The following is a 27,550-nucleotide window of genomic DNA, read 5'->3' on the forward strand; positions in this document are numbered from 1 at the left end:
GCGCCTGATACGCAGGTTCGATCCTGAATACAGGTGCTTGTCTGTACGTTCACCACGTGAGCTGATAGGACAGGTTTGGAGAGATATGGACCGAGCGCAGGCAGGTGGGACTAGTGTAGCTGGGACTAGTTTCCCAGTGTGTGCAGGTTGGGCTGAAGAGCCTGTTTCCACACTGTATCACTCTATGACCTGCATGGGTTTTCACCAGCATCTCCGGTTTCCTCCCGCACTCCATGAACGGACAGGATTGTAAGTTAATTGGCTTGGTATAACTATAAATTGTCCCTAGTGTGTGTAGGATCGTGTTAGTGTGCAGGGTGATTGCTGGTCGGCAAGGACTTGGTGGGCCAAAGGACCAGTTTCCGCGCTGTAACTCTAAAGTATAAAGTAGTCTCAACTATTGACGCTCCTTGCATGAGGTGGCTTCTTTCCCCCAGGGAACTCTAAAGGGTATGAAGGCAAACCTGGCATTAAATACACCAGCTCAACTCACAGTGGGGTGGACCTAATCAAATGTCTGGAAGATAGCAATGGCTGTTATTGAAAAGAGTCCACTTTGAGTCAAATAGTGATGACAAAAATAGCAGCAGCTGATGAAATGTCCAGTCTATCATGGCTATTTCATCTCTTCTAGCTGTTGGTATTTAGACCAGTAGGTGGCAGTCTGTTCCACAAATTGCAGCAAATTGTGGACGCAACCCAGACCTTCATGCAAACCAACCCCTTATTCCATTGATAGACACAACATGCTGGAGTAACTCAACGGGACAGGCAGCATCTTTGGATAGAAGGAATGGATGAGGTCTCGACCCGAAACGTCATCCATTCCTTCTCTCCAAAGATGCTGCCTGTCCCGCTGAGTTACTCCAGCATTTTGTGTCTTCGGTTTAAACCAGCATCTGCTGTTCCTTCCTACAGTAGTCCCTTCCATTGACTCACGCTTATACCTCACGCTGCCTCGGCAAGGCCAGCAGCATAAACAAGGACCAGTCGCACCCCGGCCACTCCCTTTCTCCCCTCTCTCATCAGGCAAAAGATACAGAAGTGTGAAAACGCACACCTCCAGATTCAGGGACAGTTTCTTCCCAGCTGTTATCGGGCAACTGAATCATCCTACCACAACCAGAGAGCAGTCCTGAACTATTATCTACCTCATTGGTGACACTTGGACTATCTTTGATCAAACGATTCTGGCTTTACCTTGCACTAAACATTATTCCCTTACCATGTATTTGTGCACAGTAAATGGCTCGATTGTAATCATGTATTATATTTCCGCTGACTGGATAGCATTCAACAAAAGCTTTTCACTGTACATCAGTACACGTGACCATAAACTAAACCAGAACTGGTATCTGGGCTCGAACAAAGCTTAGGCATTTCCTTCTCTGCTTCCGAAACTTCTTTGATACAAGTTGCCATATAGGTTACACTCAGCCCAGTAGCTGAGGCAGTGAAATGTGTTGGAAGAGTTCTGGTCCTGGTTCCTCTGAGTCTAGCCCACGGAACGAAACACTGGGTTAAACAGTGGAGGGGCAGAGGCGAACAGTGGGAACATTGTCAAGTCAACAATACACTGTGCGTCATTACAAAAAGAACATGACCAGTTTGGCAGCTCAGACTTTAACATCGCGGAGCCCGGGATCTTTTGCCGATGATCGGCAGTGTTGGAGCTCCGCCCAGCAGGGCCTGTGGATTTCTGAAGTCTCCGTCTCCGGTAAAAAGCGGCCGGTTCAGGAACTCCAAGCAGCAGAGTGTGTCCCGATCCGTTCCGACATCGGAGTTTCGATCATCTCGGCGAGAGAGCCTGTACATCAGGCCGTCCGTATCGGCGACTACATAGGGCTCTAGGCCCCCGAGAGGAAGATTGACTGAACTTTATTGCCTTCCATCACAGTGAGAAACGTTGATTCCACTATGGTGGATGTTTATGTTAAATTCTATTGTGTATTGTGGAGTCAGGAAAGTCGCTGTGTGGTGCCACAGCTGGTGGCCGCTGAGTGGTCCCTCCCACCCTCCCTCCGCTTTCCCCCCTCCCCCACACCCCCAACCCCCTCTTTCCACCCCTCCCCCCTCCCCCACACCACACACACCCCCTTCCCCCTTCCTCCCCACAACCCCCCCTCCCCCCCACACCCCCATTACCCCTCCCCCCACCCCACCCCACCCCCCCCACACCATCCCAACCCCCACTAAGTTGGAAGCAGTTGAGTACATTTATAACACCTTTCAGACTTGAATCTTGAAAAATGGCACCAAAGCGACTCTTGTACACCATCTCAGTGTACTACCCCTAAACACTTGTACTTAACTATGATTATGCTGAGGTCTAATAATACTTTTCACTGAACTGTATGCAAAAATAGAATTTCACTGTACCTTGGTACATTGGACAATACAGTACCGTTGTACCATTGGCTTGGAGCCAGAGCAAGGACAATGGGCCTCTGGTGTGGCCCAAGGCAGTGAAGAAAGCGAATGGTATGTTAGCATTCATAGCAAAAGGATTTGAGTATATAGGAGCAGGGAGAAAATAGGTGCAGGAGTAGGCCATTCGGCCCTTGGTTCTACTGCAGTTCTACAGGGCTTTGGTGAGACCCACCTGGAGTATTGTGTACAGTTTTGGTCTCCTAATCTGAGGAAAGACATTCTTGCCATAGAGGGAGTACAGAGAAGGTTCACCAGACTGATTCCTGGGATGGCAGGACTTTCATATGAAGAAAGACTGGATAGACTCGGCAGGAACTTTGTAAATTCTAGCGAAGAATTTAGAAGATTGAGGGGGGATCTTATAGAAACTTACAAAATTCTTAAGGGGTTGGACAGGCTAGATGCAAGAAGATTGTTCCTGATGTTGGGGAAGTCCAGAACAAGGGATCACAGTTTAAGGATAAGGGGGAAGTCGTTTAGGACCAACATTTTTCACACAGAGAGTGGTGAATCTGTGGAATCCTCTGCCAGAGAAGGTAGATGAGGCCAGTTCATTGGCTATATTTAAGAGGGAGTTAAATGTGGCCCTTGTGGCTAATGGGATCAGGGGGTATGGAGAGAAGGCAGGTACAGGATACTGAGTTGGATGATCAGCCATGATCATATTGAATGGCGGTGCAGGCTCGAAGGGCCAAATGGCCTACTCCTGCTGCACCTATTTTCTATGTTTCTATCAGGCAAGAGATACAGAAGTGTAAAAACACACACCTCCAGATTCAGGGAGGTTATTCTTCCCAGCTGTTATCAGGCAACTGAACCAACGGTGCAGGCTCGAAGGGCCGAATACTCCTCCTATTTTCTGTGTTTCTATGTTGTAGGACTGCATGCATCTCTGTGAAGAAGGAAGGGTGGGCTGGGGTGGGGTGGGAGGAGATGATGTCCACACCCAGTAATGGAAGGTTGGTACACTTCAAAGTGTTACATTGTTACATTGTGTCAGTGTTCTAGAATACGTGTGACAGAGGCTGCTCATTGGACCGCTGCCTGGGAAAATAGATCACACAGAGGGTGGAAGGAATTTCAGGTTGCCACACAGGACATTGACCATCCACAACCTGTGTGCAACATACCAGATGCCAGGACACAATGCTGGGACCAAATGTGTATTTCAGGGACCTCTGGAATCAATGCATTATTTTCAAGTAAGTTTGAGAATTTGGACTGTCGTTACGTTGCCTGATTGCGAGGAAGTTTCTTGTCAAGGATTTTCTGTACCGAATGGACATTCTCTGAAGGAGCCTAGGGGGTCATCTGATTAAGAGGTGGCTGAACCATAGCGGTTAGTAAAACAGCATTATTTTTCCCAATGCACGCTGAGTTGGGTGGTCATGGATTAAACACTGCAAATTGCCTCAGGATTGCTCATTTGCTGACCAGTGTCCACACATGCTGCAAGTGTATGAGTGGAGAAATATCGGTGAAGGGAGGGTTGGTTTCAGCCATAAAAGGGACACAAGAGTTACCACCAGGGGGCGCCGCACGATTGGCAGCCCCGCCACCAGTCTATTTGTTTTTTCGTCTTTTTTTTTAAAGTTTAAATTTTTTTTATTTTTAGTGTGTGTTATAGGTTTATGTAAATGTTCTCTGGTTTGTTTTATGTGGGGTGAGGGGTCAGGAGAAACGTTTTTTTTTCAGTTTCTTATCTTACCAACGATGAGATTAATTTTCGGATCGCATTCTCCGCATCCGAAATTCTCAGGCATTCTCAGGCAGCCTGGTGTGAGACAGAAGGATTGACGAGTTGCAAAATTGTGAAGCCAGAGGATGGAATGTCGCTCTGCGGCCTACCATCGATGGAGCTGGAGGCCTCCTCGAACTGACCTTGCGTGGACTTACATCGGAGTCGCTCCAACCGCGGCCTGCGGACTTTACATCGGGAGCTCGCAGTCTCGGGAGAGGCCGTGGATGTTGGGAGCTCCAACGTCGCGGAAGGTTCGGCCAGCCCCGACGTGGGGTTCGATGGTCCGGTGCGGAGTTGCTGACATCCCCTCGATGGAGGAGTGATCGCCTCGCCTTGGAGGGCCTGCCGCCGGCTACGGGAGTCAAGATCGTCCCGTCAACGGATGGCTTGACGCCCTCAACCGCAGGAGAGCAAAGGAAAGAGATTGAACCTTTTTTCGCCTTCCATCACAGTGAGGAATGTGGAGGAGTCGTTGTGGTGGATGTTTATGTTAAAATGTGTTTTGTGTGTTCCGTTGCTTTTTATTTGCATGACTGACTCGGCAAATGAAATTCCTCGTATGTTGCGAAACATACTGGGCTAATAAAGTATGATTGTGTGATTGAGTAACTCAGCAGATCAGGCAGCATCTCTGGAGAACAAGGATGGGTGACGCTTAGGGTCGGGACCCTTCTTCAGACTGGTAGTCTGAAGAAGGGTCAGAGAAGTACAGGGGGGGGTGGAGGGGAGCGGGTGGTTATTAAAGCTTACCTAAAACTGTAGAATTCCATGTCCATATTGTTGGGTTGTAAAGGTGGCTGTAGACCAGCTCTTAGATCTGAGGGTTAATAGTGGTGAGGGAAACTGTGTGAATATATAAACCAGGTCCGTGGAAATGGTAGCACTGTGGTTGATCCAGACCCTTGATCCGTCAGTTCATAGAATTAGGCCACTCAGTCCATCAAGTCTACTCCACCATTCAATCATGGCTGATCTATCTCTCACTCCTAACCCAATTCTCCTGCCTTCTCCCCATAACCCCTGACCCTTATTTGTACTACTCAGTCAAATTCTACCAAAACAGCTAAGTTCATGTCATTAAAAAGAAAGACCATGACAGTTTTGAACTGTTGCAAATCTCAAACCAGTTCATGAACGTTCTCTTGGGGTGGACCAGGCTGGTGTGGTCTGGACTGATCTGCCCAGTGGGTCCAGGCTGACCATGGCTACAGACCGACCAGCATGTGGCTGGTTTTTAGCTACTCACGGAGGTGTCCTGGCCACGCAAGGGTTCATCCAAATACCACACAGGAAAACATGTTACCAACCACATCCAGGCAAACTTGGAAATTGAGTTTTGTTCTGTTGAGAGAAGGCGCATGGAAAGGGCCCTTTGGCCCACCACGGCAACCATCGATCACACATTCACATTCGTTTTATTCATCCCACTTTCCCATCCCCTCCTCCCACACTGGGGGCAGATTTTTACAGAGGCCAAATAACCGACAAACCCGCCCGTCCTTGGGATGTGGCTGGAGACCAGAACACCTGGAGGAAACCCACTCATAGCGTCCTTCCCCACTGTGAGGTGTCAAAATGGGACACAGAAACAGAATACATGCAGGCCGTCACGGTGGCGCAGCGGTAGAGTCACAGCCTTACAGCACTGCAGACCCAGGTTCGATCCTGACCACGGGTGCTGTCTGTGCAGAGTTTGTAGGTTCTCCCCGTGAATGCGTGGGTTTTCTCCGGGTGCTCTGGTCTCCTCCCACATTCCAAAGACATACTGATTTGAAGGCTAATTGGATTCTGTAGATTGTAAATTGTCCCCAGTGCGCAGGATAGTGCTCGCAGTGATCGCTGGTTGGCGTGGACTCGGTGGGCCGAAGGGCCTGTTTCCGTGCTGTTTTATCTCTAAAGTCAAGTTCTAAAGTAAAGAAATTGCCACCGTACACACGAGATATTCCACTAAAGGTTTATGCCTCATCCATTCCCTCCACATCCATTTTTAACGGTGTCATTATTCTTAATTCCAAACAATCTTCCAAGCACTGAAAATCCACAAAAGCAAGGTCTCATTCTTTCAGATTTCTGATTATTTCTGAGATATTATTTCTCTCTCTCTTTTCGCCTTCTCTTTCTCAATCCTTCCTTCCATCCATTTTGCCCTCTGTACCTTCCTTTTGCGTTTCATACTCGTGAACCTGGAGGTTGCCCGTCTGAACTAGTAATGTACATTCTCTGACATTTGGCTAATGGTAATATTACACTTGAACCTTAACGCAGCACCAGGCAGCGATGGTTTCCCTATAGAATGGTATCAAATATTTTGGAATGAGCTGAACCCACTTCTTCTGACAGCCTTTAACTGGATTATCAAAGAAGGCAAGCCACCCCCGTCATGGAACGAGGCAATTATAATATTAATCCCCAAAGAGAACAAAGACAAGGAAAATTGTACCAAATACAGGCCGATGTCAATTCTAAATGTGGACTATAAATTATATTCTTCAATTATCTCCAAACGATTTGAAAAGTTCATGCCAGATTTAATTGATGAAGACCAGACTGGTTTTATAATAGGCAGCCAAGCACGGGGCTGTATTAGAAGAACCCTACTTATAATACACAAGATTCAAAAGGAAAGGACACGCGCTGTCCTGATAAGCCTAGATGCGGAAAAGGTTTTCGATAGGGTTAATTGGGAATTCTTATATCAAACACTAGAAAGATTTGGCCTTACTGAAGATTCAACTCAAGTTATTAAAGCAATTTGCCAGCAACCTACTGCAAGAGTAAAGGTGAATGGGTCCTTCACTGAGAGATTTGTGATAGGAAGAGGAACGAGACAGGGATGTTGTCTTAACCCTACCATGTTTGCTATGTATATTGAACCATTGGCTCAAGCGATTCGTCAAGATAGGGAACTGAGGGGAGTGATTATAAGAGACAGAGAACATAAAATTGGCCTTTTTGCAGATGACGTAATGATGTATCTCACGGAAGTAAACACCTCCTTTCCAAGGATGATGGGATTTATAGAGAAATGTAATTTTTATGCAGGATATAAGGTGAATATTTCAAAAACTGAAACCCTCCTATTTAACTGTGCTCCTCCAGAAGTACCAAGCAAAAGTATAATATTAAATGGGATTAAAAATCAATCAAATACCTAGGGGTGTATATAACAGAAAATATATATCAATGTTGTATGGGGCCAATTATAATCACATCAACCAAAACATATGGAAGGATATAGAATGATGGTCCACCTACCCGATGGATTTTAGTTGTAAGATAAATGTGGTGACAATGAATATTTTGCCAAGGCTATTGTACTTGTTTCAATCTCTGCCAATAGAGATACCTTTAAAACAATTCACGGAAAGGAATAAATTAATATCTAGATTTATTTGGGGAGGGAAGAAGGCCAGAGTTTGATACAATACACACCAGTTGCCAAAGGACAAAGTTGGAATGGCACTTCTAAATTTCAGGACATATTTCTATGCAGCCCAACTTCAACCACTAATTAATTTGTGTGAGGACAGTTATATAGCTAGGTGGAAAGAGATTGAGACATACATCCCTGATTTCCATGTACAAACACTCTTGGGAGAAAAAGCGCTTCCTGGACATATCAGGAGTAAACATAGAAACATAGAAATTGGGTGCAGGAGTAGGCCATTCGGCCCTTCGAGCCTACACCGCCATTCAATATGATCATGGCTGATCATCCAACTCAGTATCCCGTACCAGCCTTCTCTCCATACCCCGATCCCCTTAGCCACAAGGGCCACATCTAACTCCCTCTTAATGCCAATGAACCAGCCTCAACTACCTTCTGTGGCAGAGAATTCCAGAGATTCACCACTCTCTGTGTGAAAAATGTTTTTCTCATCTCGGTCCTAAAAGACTTCCCCCTTATCCTTAAACTGTGACCCCTTGTTCTGGACTTCCCCAACATCGGGAACAATTTTCCTGCATCTTGCCTGTCCAACACATTAAGAATTTTGTACTATAAGATCCCCCCTCAAACTTCTAAATTCTAGCGAGTACAAACCGAGTCTATCCAGTCTTTCTTCATATGAAATTCCTGACATCCCAGGAATCAGTCTGGTGAACCTTCTCTGTACTCCCTCTATGGCAAGAATGTCTTTCCTCAGATTAGGAGACCAAAACTATAATCGAGTATAATTGATCCAATAACGATATTTACTTTAGGAACCTGGTTCACTCTTATCAGACAACTTAAACTGAATAAACGACAAAAGATTTTAAGATGGATAGCTTTGGATAACAAATTTAAAGCAGGGATGTATGACTCAACATATAGAGAGTGGAGGAAGAAAGGAATGACTGCATTTTGTACTGTTACTGAAAATGGAGCCCTAAGAGGTTTTCAAGATTTGAAGGATAGTTTTGCACTTCGGAACCAAGACTTGTTTAGATACCTCCAACTGAGAGATTATTACAATAAAAAAGTTAAAAGGGAGGCACTAGAAGAAAAGAATCCGGTGTTAGAAGTGATAGTTAATGCGTATCATCAAAAAAACATCAAGGATTATTTCTCAACTTTATCATAGATTAATGATGTCAAGCTCAAACTACATTTTATGTAAAATTTAAGTGGGAAAAGGAACTGAACATCACAATCTCAGAAGAAGATTCAGATTCAATTTAATTGTCATTGTCAGTGTACAGTACAGAGACAACGAAATGCATCAAAAGAATGGCATCATATGTGTGTAACACTGCAGACATCCACTAATTCACAAAAATGGAGACAATTGTCTATTGTCTATAATTTAATTGGAAATTTTTGATTTGTTTCTTTATTACGCCTAACATAAAAAGCAAGCACATTCTAAGGCAGCAAACATGCTGGAGGCAATGGGGCCAAGCAGACACAAATCATGCACATATCTTCTGGAGTTGCCCAAAAATAGAACCATTTTGGGACAGAGTGAATTCAGTATTAAAGGAGGTATTAGGATATATAGTCTACAAGAAGTGTTCCATTTTATACCTGGTTAATATAACTACAATGGTGCTGAAGGAAGATCATTATTTGGTTAAAATCCTACTCACGGCTGGCAGAAAGGCCATTACAAGAAACTGGCGTGCAGCGGACACACCCAGACTTAGACAATGGTTAGACATAGTACAGGAAATATTTGTGATGGAGAAAATGACATATTTTCAAAGAGTGAAAGAAGACGAGTTTAACAGAAAATTGGAAACATGGATTAGGTATAAAAATAAAGACATCAACACTGTATAATTGTATTGACAATAATGTAAGTTATTGGAAAATGTTTTAATAAGAAAATAATTCTGTATTCGCCATCATTAATTGTAAACTGAACCTGCGCTGCACTGTTGCACGTTTCACTGCATTGTTGTATGTTTTGTTGTTATATTTGTGTTTTATTTGTTTATGCATAAAAACAATAAAGACTAAAGTGAAAAAAAAAGAAATGTGTGAATTAATAGCAGAGTAAATCATTTTTATATTAATTGTCTCTTTTTTATTGTTTATATTTTGTGTTTAAGCTATCCATTGAAATACTTGATAATGAATAGAACTTAAAATGAAATGAAAATAGTTTGCTCAAAAAAAAAAGAACTTTAACCCAGCTAATAGAGTTGGAATTTTTGGGGGTAAATATATGCAGTTGGTGACTGTTTGGAACTATTAAGGGCCTGTCCTACAAACATGTAACTGCATGCGGCAAGCGCGACCAAACTGGAAGCGGGGGCCACGTGGAGGTCGCGTGATCCCGTACGAGTTGACGTGAAGTTCGAGCAAAGGCGTACGCCATCAGGACGCTGCGTACGGCATCAAGACGCTGCGTATGGCGTCGAGACGCTGCGTATGGCGTCGAGACGCTGCGCACGTCCGTCGAGGCGGTGCGTACGGCCTCAATGTGGCTGCGGGCCGGCAGGCCGTTGCCGCGCGGAATTTTTGACACGGTCAGTTTTTCAGAGCCCCGCGCAATGTCGGGACCAGCCCCGCACAACTCCATACGGCTCTGGCGATCGAAGTGAGACCAGCCCCGTGAGGCCGTACGGTTCAAGTGACCACGTTAGGGCGCACTTGCCGCATGGATTCGCATGCTCGTGGGACAGGCCCTTAAGCATGCAAAAATCCTGGAAACAGCAGGAAGGAAGGTGGACCCGGCGTGGGGGAACCACCGTGTGGAGAGGGGGAGGGTAGAACAATGGACAATGAGGACCCGGCGGGAGGAGACCGCCGTGAGGGAGAACAAAGAGGAAGTGGCGCCGCGAGGTTGGGTGGGGATGTGTAACTTTGTAATCACTCTTCATGGGTGACCTCAAGGTATGCAAACAAAGAATTTCACTGTGACTTGTGAGTAAAGCTTTCATTTGTCCACTCATCCATTTCAAAATCCATCCGGTTCATCAACGTCTTGTGGAAACGTCTTGAAATAAACCAAATGTCTTCTATTTTCCGCAGGACTCCGGCGACTGGAGCAATCTCCAGGCATAATAATGCGAATGAGGCAGGGGCCAAATGTGCCAAGTTTGTCATGAAGAAGTGTGATGGTAAGAGACCAGTCACCATCTACTTCCAGATGGATGGAAGCAAAAACACAAGATGTTGGAGTAACTCAGCGGGTCAGGCAGCATTACATGCGGTGGCTTGTTCCAAGATGGCGTCCAACCCAAGCGACTATTTGCGTGCTAGCCACAGAAGCAGATGGCAAAACTCACATTACAATCGCTCCACACTCTTAAATCTGTGTTGCCACAGCAACACTTCCCACTTTAACTACGATATTGTATCTCCACGCTGTAAATAGATCGGTTGTAATCATGTATTGTCTTTCTGCTGACTGGTTAGCACGCAACATAATGCTTTACACTGTACACTGTTATAAGGGTATATGGACACACTGATCTGTTCTGTAGTCAATGCCTACTATGTTCTGTTGTGCTGAAGCAAAGCAAGAATTTCATTGTCCTATCAGGGACACATGACAATAAACTCTCTTCAACTCTTGAATCTCGAATCTACCTCGGTACACGTGACATTAAACTGAGCTGAACTCTGGAGAACATGCTTCTTCTCCTCTGTTGTACAGTCTCTCTATGGTCCTTCCATAAGCTAGGGCACTGTCCGATTCACCTTTACCCCATTGTGAACTTTGGAACTGGTTTGCTACAATGCTGGGACTGTACACTGTATACCTTCCCCTTTGAACAATGTATTGTACTTCAGTTTGACCTGATTGTGTATGTGTATAGTATTATCCGACCTGTATGGATAGCATGCAAATCAAAGCTTTTCATTGTACGTTGGTACCCACGACTAGAATAAAATTAAACCTAAATAGGGGATAGGCGATTTTTCAGGTTGGGACCATTCTTCAGACTGGTTGTAGTAGGGGGAAAAAATGGAGAACCAAAGGTGAAGAATGGGAACAGGTCAAGTCTAGTGCGTCATTGGAAAATAATACGATCACGGGCTTAGCTGTTTGGACGTGTACTGCCTGACGAGGTAACAAAAAGCCGTGCCAATCTGATGAAGTTAGCCCATTGTCAGAGTTTGTACGTTCTCCCTGTGACTGCGTGGGTTTTCTGCGGGTGCTCCGGGTTCCTCCCCGTCCCAAAGACGTGTAGGTTTGTCGGTTTAATTGGCTTCTGGAAATTGCCCCTTAGTGTGTCGGACAGGACTAGTGTGTGGGGTTGATCACTGGTCAGCATGGGCACGATGGGCCGAAGGGCCTGTCTCCACACTGCATCACTAAACTAAATACTCTGTCCTGTCTGTCTGTGGCTGCCAGTGAGATGGAGGAAGCAAGCAGTGCAATATGTAAAAAGTATAAAATGCAGGTCAGAGCTCCAACTGAGCTTGAAACCAAACGCCAAATTCTGGAAATTCCAGCGCATCAGACAGAGTGTGTCCACAAAATAAGGTGAACGTTACAGATAGAAAACATCCAGCAGAACGGGCTCATTTTGATATAAACAGGAAAGATAATTATATTGATACAATTAATGGCCCAAGATGGCGCCCAAGTCAGGGGGCTCTTTACGTGCTTGCAAAGGAAGTGGATCTGCTGTCCTCCATTTCAATCAACCCATTCTTTTAAGTCTTTTTTTCAATAGCAGCACGCATCCTGTATCTGTACACTGTGGTCGGCTCAATTGTAATCATGTATAGTCTTTCCACTGACTGGATAGCATGCAACAAAAAGCTTTTCACTGTCACTTCGGTGCATGTGACAATAATAAGTTAAACTAAACTTATCAAGGGACTGCAGATGCTGGAATCTTGCACAGGTCACAAAGTGATGGGGTAGCTCAGCGCATCAGGCAGCATCTCTGGAGCACAGTCCCTGATGTCAGAAACATAGAAACATAGTAAATAGGTGCAGGAGTAGGCCCTTCGGCCCTTCGAGCCAGCACCGCCATTCAATATGATCATGGCCGATCATCCAAAATCAGTACCCCATTCTCACTTTTTCCCCATATCCCTTGATTCAGTTAGCACTAAGAGCTAAATCTAACTCTTGAAAACACCCAGTGAATTGGCCTCTGCTGCCTTCTGATTCACAACTCTCTGGGTGAAAATGTTTTTCCTCATCTCAGTCCTAAATGGCCTACCCCTTATTCTTAAACTGTGACTCCTGGTTCTGGATCTAGCCTGTCCAATCCCTTAAGAACTTTATATGTTTCTATAAGATCCCCTCTCACCCTTCTAAATTCCAGTGAACACAAGCCCAGTCGACCCATTCTCTCTGCATATATCAGTCCCGCCATCCCAGGAATTAACCTGGTGAACCTACGCTGGGCTCCCACAATGGCAAGAATGCCCTTCCTCAAATTAGGAGACGAAATTAGAAGAAGAGTCTCAACCTCATATGTTGCCTATCCATGTCCTCCAGAGATGATGCCTGACCCATTGAATAACGCTGACACTTTGTGTTCTAGGCAATTACATTAAAAGTTTGACCTAAATATTGGTTCCTGAAGTCTACATGGGGGGACAATGATGGTAAGGTACATTTCTGAAGAAGGGTCTCGACCCGAAACGTCACCCATTCCTTCTCTCCAGAGATGCTGCCTGTCCCGCTGAGTTACTCCGGCATTTTGTGTCTATCTTTGGTTTAAACCAGCATCTGCGGTTCCTTCCTACACATAAGGTGCACTGCATCAGCTTTACTTGAAGCTTATGAGAACAGTGCTGGAGGCCACAGGCAGATTGGTCAGAGTGGGAGGGGGTGGAGAATTATGGCGCCAGACAGCTGGAAACTCAGTGGGCCGTTTCACAGCTTTTTCATGCCTCTCTACTCTCGCCGCCTCATTGCCTTTGTTAATCGTTCAACCAGGCAGTGCTGAGAACATGATTTACCCCTCACCTGAGCAACCCTGGCCTTAGCTTGCCAGAGAAGTCACCTTTGTCCTCTCCTTCCCTCCTTCACTCCCCGCAACTTTAACACTAATTTGCTTTCCAACTTCCCAATTCTAACCAAAGGTCTTCAACCTGAAATGATTACAATTTTAGACACAAAAAGCTGGAGTAACTCAGCGGGACATTGTGTAAAGACACAGCTTTTCACCCAACAAACAGCTAACGATGGCCTGTTTCATTTATCATTGTTACTTATTTTCATATCTTACATTCATTGTTCTTCATCTCTCTAGGTCAGGGTTGGGGAACCTGCGGCCTTAAGGCCATTAAGTGCGGCCTTTTGAATGATTCCAAATTTCGTAGAACAAATCCTTTTATTCTTATTAATATGTTTTTGTTTATCTTTTATTATTTTTATTTTTATCTTAAAATGAACGTATTAAAAATACCAAAGAGTAAAAGAAGATTCAACAAAATAATCCTGTATCTAATTGAAGTTTCTTGGATGCGGCCTTATTAGATTACAACTAACTTAATGCGGCCTTCCAACATGAAAAGGTTCTCCATCTCTGCTCCTTTTCCCTAACTCGTCTGAAGAAGATCTCGACCTGAAACATCACCTATTCCTTCTCTCCGGAGATGCTGCCAGTCCCGTTGAGTTACTCCAGCTATTTTGTGTCTATCTTCGGTTTAAACCAACATCTGCAGTTCCTTCCTACACATGATGACAATTTTCCCCTCCACAGATGCTGCCTGACTTGGACAGTACAATACTCATTATCTCGGAGGTGCATCAGGCACACCTTAGTTTATTTTAGTTTTTTATAGTCACGTGTACTGAGGTACAGCGATAAGCTTTTGTGTTTGTCAAAGAGCAGACAATACATGAATGAAACTAAGCCATCCACCGTACACGGATAAAGGATAAAGGCGGTATCAGCGTTTTAATGGAAGACATAACATTGTAGTCTGATATTTCTGCTTGTATCACAATTGATGCCACGTAGGACCTTATGTATTGTGATCAGCAGAGACAGGTCACGTGACAATCGCAGTTGCATCATAATGCATGTCACCTGAATAGGGACCTGACCTTACATCGGTTAGATAGACACAAAATGCTGGAGAAATTCAGCGGGACAGGCAGCATCTCTGGAGAGAAGGCATGGGTGACGTTTCGGGTCAAGATCCTTCGTCAGGCTGTGCCTCAGGGAGAGAGGAAGTGTAAAAGATCAAAAGAGTTGAAGGTCAGAGAAAATGTAGAATAGACCATTGTTAGCTTGGGGAAGGTGACACAAAGCAAACAGAGATGAAATGTAATCCTGGGGGGGGGCAGTCAGACTGGTCGGAGAACCAGGAGGGGGGAGGGGATGGAGAGAGAGGGAAAGCAAGGGCTACTTGAAGTTAGAGAAGTCAATGTTCATACCGCTGGGGTGTAAGCTACCCAAGCGAAATATGAGATGTTGTTCCTCCAATTTGTGCTGAGCCTCTATCTGACCATGGAGGAGGCCCAGGACAGTGTGGGAATGGGAGGGGGAGTTGAAGTGCTGAGCCACCAGGGGATCAGGTAGGTTAAGAACGGACTAAGCGGAGGTGTTCAGCGAATCGATCACCTCGCCTGTGCTTGGTTACATACGTATGCTTACATGCATTATGCCTGATCTTGTCACAAGGATCAGACTTCAGAAGTACAGTGCATTGAGAAAGTATTCAGACTCCTTCACTTTTTCCACATTTTGTTACATTACAGCCTCATTCTAAAATTGGTTAGTCATTTTTTTTAATCATCAATCTACGCACAATACCTCATAATATAAAAGCAAAAACAGGTGTTTAGTAATTATTTCAAAATAATTAAAAATAAATAACTGAAATATCACATTTACATAAGTATTCAGACCCTTTGCTGTGACTCAAAATTGAGCTTTGGTGCATCGTGTTTCCATTGATTATCCTTGAGATGTTTCTACAACTTGGTAGGAGTCTACAAGTGGTAAATTAAATTGATTGGACATGGTTTGGAAAGGCACACACCCGTCTATATAAGGTCCCACCGTTGACAGTGCATGTCAGAGCAAAAAACAAGCCATGAAGACGAAGGAATTGTCTGTAGACCTCCGAGACAGGATTGTGTTGAGACACAGATCTGGGGAAAACATTGTTTGGAGCATTGCAGGTCCCGAAGAGCACAGTGGCCTCCGTCATTCTTAAATAGAACTTTGAAACCACCAGGACTCTTCATAGAGCCTGGCCAAACTGAGCAATCGGGGGAGAAGGGCCTTAGGATAGAGACTTAATAACATATTCAGGGATGGTAACTGACAGAGCTCCAGAGTTCCTCTGTGGAGATGGGAGAAACTTCCAGAAGGACAACTATATATGCAGCACTCCACCAATCAGGCATTTTATTGTAGAGTGGCCAGACAGAAGCCACTCCTCAGTTAAAGGCACATGACAGCCCGCTTGGAGTTTGCCAAAAGGCACCTAAACAAGATTCCCTGGCCTGATGAAACCAAGATTGAACTCTTTGAACTGAATGCTAAATGTCATGTCTGAAGGAAACCAGGCACCGCTCATCACCTGGCCAATACCATATCTACGGTGAGGCATTGTGGTGGCAGCATCATGCTGTAGGGAGGTTTTTCAGCGGTAGGAACTGGGAGACCAGTCAGGATCGAGGTAAAGATGAACGGAGCAAAGTATAGAGAGATCCTTGATGAAAACCTGTTCCAGAGCGTTCAGGACCTCGGACTGGGGCAGACGTTCACCTTCCAACAGGACAACGACCTAAAGATCACGTCCAAGACAACGCAAGAGTGGCTTTGTGACAAGTCTGTGAATGTCCGTAAGTGGCCCGGCCAGAGCCCGGACTTGAACCCGATCGAACATCTCTGGAGGGATCTGAAAATAGCTGTGCATCGACACTCCCCATCCAACCTGACAGAGCTTGAGAGGATCTGCAGAGAAGAATGGGATAAATTACCCAAATACAGGTGTGCCAAGCTTGTAGCGTGATACCCAAGAAGACTTGAGGTTGTAATCACTGCCAAAGGTGCCTCAATAAAGTACTGAGTAAAGGGTCTGAATACTTATGTAAATGTGATATTTCAGTTATTTATTTTAAATTATTTTGCAAAAATTTCTAAACACCTGTTTTCACTTTTTTATTGTGGGCTATTGTGTGTAGATTGCTGATAAAAAAATGAATTTAATCCATTTTAGAATAAGGCTGTAACGTAACAAAATGTGGAAAAAGTGAAGGGGTCTGAATATTTTCAGAATGCACTGTACATCTTAGCTGGCAGCCTTGGTCTTAGAGAATAGAACTGGTTCTCCATATTCAGAAGGATGTGAATGATGTTACCATAGCAGGATAGTAGACTTGTCAAGGATGCTTTCACTTGGGTAACAAGTTCAATAGAGCCCCGATAAAGACTTTAAGGAGTTTGTACGTTTTCCCCGTGACCTGCCTTGGTTTTCTCCAGGATCTCCAATTTTCTCCCACACTCCAAAGACGTATAGGTTTGTAGGTTAATTGGCTTGGTAGAATTGTAAATTGTCCCTAGTGTGCGTAGGATAATGTTAGTGTACGGGGTGATCGATGGTCAGCGCGGATCTAGCGGGCTTGTTTCTTTAAACTAAACTAAAATAAATTAGATTTGATTTGGGGTCAAAATTGAGACTTTGAGAAAAACCGTTCATTCCAAGTTCTTGTCCTACTTTAGATATTGTTTTCCAGCACCTCTTCAGTCTACAGTCCACTCAAAGGACATTTTTTACCCTAGTAGGTCGATCAGGTGGCAGTGTGTTGTAACCGGCAGCCTTGAAATTATTGAAATGAACCAATGGAGGTTATCAGTCACTAAAATGAAATTAATCATGTATGCAATGGCAAACGTAGATATTATTCCTATACCCAGAGGAGGTAGTTGAGGCAAGGACCATTGCAACGTTTAAGAGACATTTAGACAAGTACATGGATAGGACAGGTTTAGTGGGAAATGGGCCAGACGCAGGCAGGTGGGAGTAGTGCCATATATGTTAATATGCTCTCTATGGTGCAGCGGTAGAACATTGTCAGCAGCTGTTGGGGCAGACCAGTCTTTTTTAATGTCCTCAGGAAGAACAGTCGTTGCTGTGCGTTCTTGACCAGTGCAGCGGTGTTGGTGGACCATGTGAGGTCCTCTGAAATGTGAGTGCCCAGAAACTTAAAGCTGGACACTCTCTCCACACTTTCCCCGTAAATGGAGATTTGGGGCCTATTCTCCATTATGGGACCTCCTGAAGTCAATGATCAGCTCCTTGGTCTTGGAGGTGTTTAGTGACAAGTTGTTACGTGTCCCCTCCTCATTCTTCTAAACTCCAGCTAATACAGGCCCAGTGTGGCCAAATGCTCACCATAGGTTAACCTACTCATTTTTGGGATCATTCTTGTAAACTTCCTCTGGATCCTCCAGAGAGCCAACACATCCTTCCACAGATATGGTGCCTACAATTGCTCACAATATTGCAAATGTGGCCTGACCAGCGCCTTATAGAGCCTCAGCATTATACCCCTGTTTTTGTATACAAGCCCTCCGGGATAAATGCTAGCATTGAATTTGCTTGGCATGTGCTAAAGGGATTGTGCCCATGTTATGCGACTATAACTCCAGCCACAGCACCATCCGTCCCCTCCTCTCCCAGCTTTGGGCAAGTCTATAGTCTCCTCATTGTTCTCATCTGTCTTCCCAGATCCCACAAAACCAGAGTGAAACCACATCATCTCAGCCCCAACAGAATGCCCAAGAAGACATAGAAACATAGAAACATAGAAAATAGGTGCAGGGGGAGGCCATTTGGCCCTTCGAGCCAGCACCACCATTTATTGTGATCATGGCTGATCATCCACAATCAATAACCCGTGCCTGCCTTCTCCCCACATCCCTTGATTCCGCTAGCCCCTAGAGCTCTATCTAAAGGGCCTCTCCCACTTGGCCGTTATGTGCGAGTCACGCAGATAGCGAGCGAAGATTTTGTTTGAGAAGAACAAGTTTCCCAGATTTAAAGATGTTAGGCTTGATTACAAGTTAATCATTCTTTAGAAGGAAAATCCTATATTTTCCTTGGCTCCTTGATCTATGCATAATTTCCCAAAGATAACATGTTCCCCTGAGTTCTTTGAAGCCAAGGCTTCGAACACACTTAGTAGAAATCTACGAAATTATCAAAATACCGTGACATTTGTTAAAGCATACAGATAAGTTCTACAGTTCTTAACCATTAGAACACCTCTTCTGGCATCTTATTTGTCACCGGTACCGATGTACAGTGAAATTCATTTTTGTACGCAGTCTATAAGTCTGGCATCCATATCTCTGTTCACCGGTTTTCACCGACTAACAGTAACAGTGAAAACATTTTTGCATTTTTTTATTACCTAATCGCCTCTCGCCATGGGCCTGTCCCACTTAGGCGAGGCGAATTGCTTCGCCACATGTGCCGTAGGTGCAGAGTTCCCGTAGCCGCGGCTGGGTCAACCAAAACCTAAGCCGAGGTAGCGAGAATTCTCGTGCCGTAGGTGCAGAGGTAGTGGGTCACCAGGAGGTCGTGGGCTCTCGTAGGTTGTCGCCGGTGTTGACCGGTGAATTTCATTGGCTCATTGGGAAAATAAAACGTAAGCAATAGTTTTCAGAAGCAAGAATAACCGACCGGTAATGTTAATGTCCGCCGAGCTTCACAGCCGTGTATCTCTGGCTTCTTAAAAGTTGTCTCCACTCCTTCTCCCCACTCTGTCTCCCCCTTCTCCCCCCTCTTTTAAAGGACTTAAGTGACCCTTCTGACAATGGAGGAGGCCCAGGAAAGAAAGGTCAGATTGGGAATGGGGGGTGGGGGGGGGGGAGTTGAAGTGCTGGGCCACCGGGAGATCAGCTTGGTTAAGACGGACTGAGCGGAGGTGTTCAGGGAAACGATCGCTTGGTCTCGCCGATGTCAGGATTCTAGAGAAAGAGTCTTGAAGAGGAACCCGACCTGAAATGTCGTCCATTTCGTTCATTCCATAGATGGTGCCAGATCTGCTGAGTTTCTCCAGCAGTTTGTTTCGTTACTCAGGATTCCAGAGCCTCGGAATCTTCCTGATCCTGACTTGTGTTCTTTGTGTTGATGTGAGATTCATTATATTCAAGACATTTACAATGTAATGTCTGATTCCATTCGGATTACTTTCTGCAAAGTAATTTTTTATTTAATGAAAAGGTGGATTAATGGAAAAGCCTGCTTTCTTTGTACCCATTCCACTTTGTGTCCATCCTCCCCCCACCATTGACCACCTACACTTTACATCGCCAACATGTATTAAGGACCACCATATTCAGGAACATAGAAACATAGAAAATAGGTGCAGGAGTAGGCCATTCAGCCCTTCGAGCCAGCACCGCCATTCAATATGATCGTGGCTGATCATCTAAAATCAGTACCCCGTTCCTGCTTTCTCCCCATATCCCTTGATTCCGTTAGCCCTTAGAGCTGTATCGAACTCTCTCTTGAATACATCAGCCTCTTCCGTGCTGTTATCAGACTATTGAATGGTCCTCTCGTAAGCTATGATTGTAAGCTACGATCTCCCAACCTACCTCATTGCAGCCCCTGCGTTTTTTTATCAGCACTTTCTCTGTAACTAACGCTAAAATGATGTAACACTATATTCTGTACTGCTATTCATTGTGCACTTGTGTATTGCCTTGATTGTCCTCAGGCATAGTATGATTTGACTGGGTAGCACACAACCAAAGTTTTTCACTGTATGTCAGTATACATGACAATCATAAACCAACCTCAATACCTTAAATATAAAATGACTTTGTGGAAATTAAAATTAAAATTTTACTATCAAAAATTGGGCTGTTAAAACTTTTGTTAAAATTGGGCTGTTAAAGCAAAGAAATTCCAAATTATCATAAAATAACATTCTTGCTGGAGAACAAAGCATTCTATTTCACCCAGGCACAAGAACTGCAGATGCTGGTTTACAAAAAAATGACACAAAGTGCTGGAGTAATTCAGCAGGTTGGGCAACATCACTGGAGAACATGGATAGGTGGTGTTTCAAGTCAGGACCCTTCTTCAGATTGGTGGTAGTAGGATAATTGATAATATTATTAATAATAAATAAAAAGGTAATAGTAATAGATAATAAAAAATGATAAATGGGTAATAGGAAAATAGTAAGGTAATAGAAAACTGGATAATTAGAGGTGTTGAGGGTGGGGTGGGAGTGGATGGACAAAGCCAGGCAAGTGATAGGTAGACACAAAATGCTGGAGTAACTCAATGGGACAGGCAGCATCTCCGGGGGGAAGGAATGGGTGACGTTTCGGGTCGAGACCTTTCTTCAGACTGATGTCAGGGGAGGGGGTAGGACAAAGAAAGAGGCGGAGGCAGTAAGACTGGTTGGAGAACTGGAAAGGGGGAGGGGATGGAGAGAGAGGGAAAGCAAGGGCTACTTGAAGTTAAAGAAGTCAATGTTCATACCGCTTGGGTGTAAGCTACCCAAGCGAAATATGAGGTGCTGTTCCTCCAATTTGTGCTGGGCCTCACTCTGACAATGGAGGAGGCCCAGGACAGAAAGGTCAGTGTGGGACTAGAACGGGGAGTGATAGTGTTGAGAACCCGGGAGATCAGATAAAGTAGGTTTAGGCAGACTGAGCGGAGGTGTTCAGCGAAACGACCACTTGGTCTCGCCGATATACAGGAGATGTACAAGTGATAGGTGGATACAGGTGTGTGTGGGGCAAGGGTGGGGTGGGGGGGGGGGGTTAAAATGACAGACAGGTAGAACAAAGGCAAGTGACACATTTTTCTCTGTGTTTTCCATTTTGCGCAAGGCATTTCATTTTTGCATCTGATTCTCACAATACTTTGGCAGATTGAATAATTTTTCAGTTATTTAAGATGTCTTTTGTCAATTCTCCCATGACATGTCCCAGAATGTTATCCAGTGAAGCAATAATTAATCCATGTTGGGTGGTCAGATTTCTTGGATTTAAACATTCACGACCACCATGCATGTTGACAGCTTGCTATTATTTTTTAATTAAAAACAAAAATATATTTTATTTTATTAGAAGTAAGTACAGTCATATGGCACCAAAGTGTCTAATATATATTTTCATAATACATTTTATGTACAACTTCTTTTTTTTTGTTGTTACATTGAAAAAAGATTAGAATAAGAAAAAGAAGTTAGATAGTAAAGGATAGAAAGATGTGAAATATATAGTGTGTTAAGAAAGAAAACGAGTAAATGAAGAAAGTTGAGAGAGAAAATAGAGAAAAGAAAATAAAATAAAAAAGAAAAGGAGATCATTATTTATAATCTTGACCAACCCTCGTCCAGTCCTGAAACAGTTATTTTTTACAATTGTGTTGCACCATATGATTCCAAAAAAACGACAAATGGAGACCAACTCGTTATGAATTGGTCTGATTTATCCATTAGGAGGAATCGCATTTCCTCAAGATGAGCGGAGTCCAACATACTTGCAATCCACATTTTAAGCGTTGGTATTGATGTACCCTTCCAAAATTTAAGTATTCATTTTTTTGCTATTATTAAACCATAGTTAAGGAATAGATTTTGAGATGTGTTCAGTTTATTCCCATCTTCCATTACACCAAATATAATCATTTCAGTATTAGGTTCCATTCTTGTCTTGAATAATTTTGTAAATATTTCAAAAATATCATTCCAAAATCTATAAAGTTTTATGCAGGAAACTAAGGAGTGTGTTATAGTTGCCTTTTGGGCTAGACATTTATCGCAAGTGGCGGATATATTTGGATAAAATTTGTTCAATCTAGTTTTTGAATAATATAATCTATGTAATCTATAACCTGCCACAGAGGGTAGTTGAGGCCAGTTCATTGGCTATATTTAAGAGTGAGTTAGATGTGGCCCTTGTGGCTAAGGGGATCAGGGGGTATGGAGAGAAGGCAGGTACGGGATACTGAGTTGGATGATCAGCCATGATCATATTGAATGGCGGTGCAGGCTCGAAGGGCTAAATGGCCTACTCCTGCACCTAATTTCTATGTTTCTATGTTTCTATGTACAATTTTAAATTGAATTAGATTATGTCTTACATTAATTGAACATTTGTGAATATATATCAGGTATTTTTCCCATTTAAGCTTCGTAATTTTTATCATTAGTTCCCTATGCTTGCTATTATTCATTGTCACTTTGCAAAAAAAATATCAGAAGCAACATAATTGAGTGTTTACAGCAACAGTATTTATGCTCTCCAAAAACTAAACACAAGTCCTAATGACCCCAAGTTATTCATTGTGTAGGAACTCCCAAATTATTATGTGTATGACATTATGTACCAAGGAAACTCTAATGTCAAGAATGAGAGATTCTCAGCTAATTTCCACCTTGACATAGAAACATAGAAACATAGAAAATAGGTGCAGCTGGAGGCCATTCGGCCCTTCGAGCCAGCACCGCCATTCATTGTGATCATGGCTGATCGTCCCCTATCAATAACCCGTGCCTGCCTTCTCCCCATATCCCTTGACTCAACTAGCCCATAGAGCTCTATCTAACTCTCTCTTAAATCCATCCAGTGACGGCCTCCACTGTCCTCTGTGGCAGGGAATTCCATAAATTCACAACTCTCTGGGTGAAAACATTTTTTTCTCATCTCAGTCTTAAATGACCTCCCTTTTATCCTAGACTGTGTTCTGGACTCGCCCAACATTGGGAACATTTTTCCTGCATCTAGCTTGTCCAGTCCTTTCATAATTGTATATGTTTCTATAAGATCTCTCCTCATCCTTCTAAACTCCAGTGAATACAAGCCTAGTCTTTTTAATATTCCCTCATATGACGGTCCCGCCATCCCAGGGATCAATCTCGTGAACCTATGTTGCATTGCCTCAATCACATTAATCCTTGTTGTGTAAAATGTTAGTGTAAGGTGTATTCTCACACATAATAAGGAGTCAATAACACAAGGATAAGCCAACCTGAAGAGTAGTTCTTGAATGCAGGAACCTGTTTGTCTAAATGCTTAATCCACACTGGATATTGGCTTTAGGATTAGATTTAAATTTATTATTGGCACCTGTAACGAGGTACAGTGCAAAGCCTTGTTTGAAACGTATCCAGTCAGATCAGATCAGAATATCACACAAAAATATAATCAAGCTAAACTCAGGTACAATAGGTAGAGCAAAGGGGAAGATACAGAGTGCTCAGCATTGTAGCGCACCAGTTCCAGAGACAAAGTCCAAAGTCCACAGTGGGGTAGAGGTGAATGGGACAGGACCTAAGCTTATGGAAGGACAGTTCAGAAGTCTGATAACATAGAAACATAGAAACATAGAAAATAAGGTGCAGGAGTAGGCCCTTCGGCCCTTCGAGCCTGCACCGCCATTCAATATGATCATGGCTGATCATCCAACTCAGTATCCTGTACCTGCCTTTTCTCCATACCCCCCTGATTCCTTTAGCCACAAGGGCCACATCTAACTCCCTCTTAAATATAGCCAATGAACTGGCCTCAACTACCTTCTGTGGCAGAGAGTTCCAGAGATTCACCACTCTCTGTGTGAAAAATGTTTTTCTCATCTCGGTCCTAAAGGATTTTCCCTCTTATCCTTAAACTGTGACCCCTTGTTCTGGACTTCCCCAACATCGGGAACAATCTTCCTGCATCCAGCCTGTCCAACCCCTTAAGAATTTTGTAAGTTTCTATAGGATCCCCCCTCAATCTCCTAAATTCTAGTGAGTACAAGCAGAGTCTATCCAGTCTTTCTTCATATGAAAGTCCTGCCATCCCAGGAATCAGTCTGGTTGAGTGGGGCAGAAGCTGTTCCTGAGTCCGGTGGTGTGTGCTTCCGTACCTTCTGCCGATGGGAAACTGAGAAGCGATGACTGGTGGGGTGGGACAAGTCTTTGATTCTGTTGAATGCTTTTACAGTACAGCGTGCCGTGTCAATGGTGGGGCGTCCGATATGGACTATCCCAGTGCAGTGCTTAAACTGGTGAATGGTTCACCCAAGGGTGAATGAAATTATTTTGGAGTGAATAAGTTAATTTATGTTTTTTGCTCATGTGACAAAATAAATTATGTATAAAATGATACCCAAGGGAGAATAAGATGAAAATTACCAAAAAACATAAGAAAATTTAGTCGAGGGTAAATGAAATTTTGTGAAAAAGACTCAAGGGTGTGAATGACACTGAAATAGTTTAAGAAGCACTGAACTATCCCACATCCACAACTCTCCGTCAATGTTCATGCCACTAGGGTGCAGACTGCCCAAGCGAAATATGAGGCGCTGCTCCTCCAATTTCCGGTGGTCCTCACTCTGGACATGGAGGAGGCCCAGGACAGAAAGGTCAGATTCGGAATGGGAGGGGGAGTTGAAGTGCTGAGCCCCCGGGAGATCAGGTTGGTTATTGCGGAACTGCAGATGCTGGTTTGCACCAAAGATAGACACAAAATGCTGGAGTAACTCAGCAAGGGTCAAGCAGCAACACTGGAGTAAAGGAATAGGTGACGTTTCTTCTTCAGACTCAGTCTTCAGACCCTTCTTCAGACTGAGAGTCAGGGAGAGGGGAACTACAAAGGCACGAAAAGGTACAGAGATCAAATGAATGAAAGGGGTGAAAGGAGCAAGTCAAAGCCAACAACGGTGATTGAGGAAAGGTGGAGCCCACAATGGTCAATTGTTGGCTGTGGAGAAGATGATAACGAGTGGTTACAAACAGTGAAACTAAACGGGTTGACAGTGAAACTAGTAGGTCGGCAAGGATGGGGGGGGGGGGGGGGGGGGGGGGGGGGGGGGGTGGGAAGGAATACAAAGCTTACTTGAATTTAGAGAAATCAATATTGATATATTTTGGGTTTTAAGTTGCTGTTCCTCCAATTTGCTTTCTATGGATCACCTATCAGAGTTTGTCAGAGTCATTTGAGACATGTCGAATTTCCTCAGCCTGCTGAGGAAGCAAAGGCATTGGTGTGTCTTCCTGTTCTTTGTTTCAATGTGTATGAAGGAACTGCAGTTGCTGGTTTAAACCAAAGATAGACACAAAGTACTGGAGTAACTCAGCGGGCCAGGCAGCATCTCTGGGGAGATGGAAGGGGTGATGTTTCAGGTCGAGGCCCTTCTTGAGACTTCTTCGTTTCAAGGTGGTAGGTTCACTGACAGATCTAGCCGTGACAGAGAGTCGCTTTCTCCGGAGGAGTAATCAAGTCCTTGTCAAGAAGAGAAAGATGGCCTTTGATTTCACCTAACTGCTGCACGGCCCTGTTAAAACAACTCACCTGTATCGTATAAGGATCCAGTACAAGTAGTGATGCATCAGATGACAACCGCACTTTAATCATAATGTTGCATAGTAATGAGGTGATTTAGTTACAGCACACAACTGCTGCTTACAAAACGTACACTGATTGGCAAGAAAAGAAAAGTTGGCAGCAAATTTGGTGGTGGCTTAAGGAGGGTGGATTCCATTTTACGATCCTCTCACCCTGGAGCTCCAACGCAATGGTCCTGGAAGTCTCATCTGATCAGCCTGGGAGACCATGAGCTCCGGAACCACTGGGCCGGTCAAGGGAGGATCCTGACGTGTTGCTTCGTAAAGGCCTGGAACCGGCCCCGAAGGAGGTCAGGGAACACCGTGATCAATAACCAGGGCACCAGGAACAACTGGACTTCTATGGAATCGATAACAACTGGCCATGGAACATTGATGTGGGGCCACTGCTAATCAACGAGCAGCTACAGTAAGAAATGGGGTCAGACTACATTATGTCGGGTCATATAGTTGATCAGTTGTAGGAGCAACTCCGCCATTCAATAATAATAATAATATCTTTTATTGTCATTGCACATTAGTGCAACGAGATTTGGGAATGCAGCTTCCATCCGATGTCATAACTTAAATAACTAATAACATTTAGATTTAGATACCCCGAGAACATGGTTTTGTAAAAATAACATTACAACAGTAAAAAAGTTCAAACAGACTAAAGTGCAGATGTGTCTGCGTGACGTGACCATCCGAGGGAGACAGTCCATGGGGGTGGGGGGCACTCAGCAGGGCCGGTTCAGAGCCGCTATAGCTCTGGGAATGAAGTTGTTCCTGAGTCTGGAGGTGCGGGCGTAGAAGGTCTTGTAACATCTGCCGGAGGGAAGTAGTTCGAACAGTCCATTACAATGGTGTGAGGAGTCTTTATGGATGCTGACAGCCTTCCTGAGGGAAGTTCATGTTCAACTTCAATCCTTGGAAATCCTTTAAAACCGAGATGAGAAGAACTTTTTTCACACAGAGAGTGGTGAATCTCTGGAACTCTTTGCCACAGAGGGTAGTTGAGGCCAGATCATTGGCTATATTTAAGAGGGAGTTAGATGTGGCCCTTGTGGCTAAGGGGATCAGGGGGTATGGAGAGAAGGCAGGTACGGGATACTGAGTTGGATGATCAGCCATGATCATATTGAATGGCGGCATATGGGCTCGAAGGGCCGAATGGTACGAGTACTCAGGTGGGACTAAGGGGAAAAAAAATTGTTCGGCATGGACTTGTAGGGCCGAGAATGGCCTGTTTCCGTGCTGTAATTGGAAATATGGTTATATGATCATTTGAATGGCGGTGCATCGAAGGGCAATGGCCTACTCCGCACCTAATTTCTAGAGGTATGTTTCAATTAATTGGAAATACATTTGGCATCCATCATACGTTCTAGAGGTAGAATTAGGCCATTCTGCCCATCAGGTGTACTCAACCATTCAATCATTGCTGGTGTTTCTTTCCCTCAACCCCATTCTCCTGCCTACTCCTCATAACCCCTGACCCCCGTCACAGCCCCTTTGGCCCAACTTGTCCACACCGGCCAACAAGTCTCACCAGCACTAGTCCCACCTGCCTACATCCCTCTAAACCTCTCCCATCCATGTACCTGTCTAAATGTTTCTTAAACGTTGCGATAGTAACCGCATCCCCACCCCCTCCGACAGCTCGTTCCGC

At 44.2% G+C, this 27,550-nt stretch overlaps 1 protein-coding gene across 4 annotated transcripts in view; it reads left to right on the forward strand.

Moving 5' to 3' along the window:
* The first annotated feature begins 3,411 nt into the window (after positions 1-3,411).
* The window catches only part of LOC129707926 (uncharacterized), a 55,781-nt gene continuing 31,642 nt past the window's right edge, over positions 3,412-27,550 (forward strand). For 3 of the 4 annotated variants that reach the window (XR_008725256.1, XM_055653395.1, XM_055653394.1), the window contains exons 1-2: positions 3,412-3,632; positions 10,632-10,720. Coding sequence is in view for 2 of the 4 variants with exons in the window: in XM_055653395.1 (XP_055509370.1) it covers positions 3,577-3,632; positions 10,632-10,720 (145 nt within the window). In the remaining 2 variants the exon portion in view is untranslated. Of the gene's footprint in view, positions 3,633-10,631; positions 10,721-25,749; positions 26,309-27,550 lie in introns of those variants that run through there. The other variant, XM_055653396.1, reaches the window with a different exon arrangement.

This window comes from Leucoraja erinacea, chromosome 22, assembly GCF_028641065.1.
Source record: "Leucoraja erinacea ecotype New England chromosome 22, Leri_hhj_1, whole genome shotgun sequence".
NCBI lineage: Eukaryota > Metazoa > Chordata > Chondrichthyes > Rajiformes > Rajidae > Leucoraja > Leucoraja erinaceus.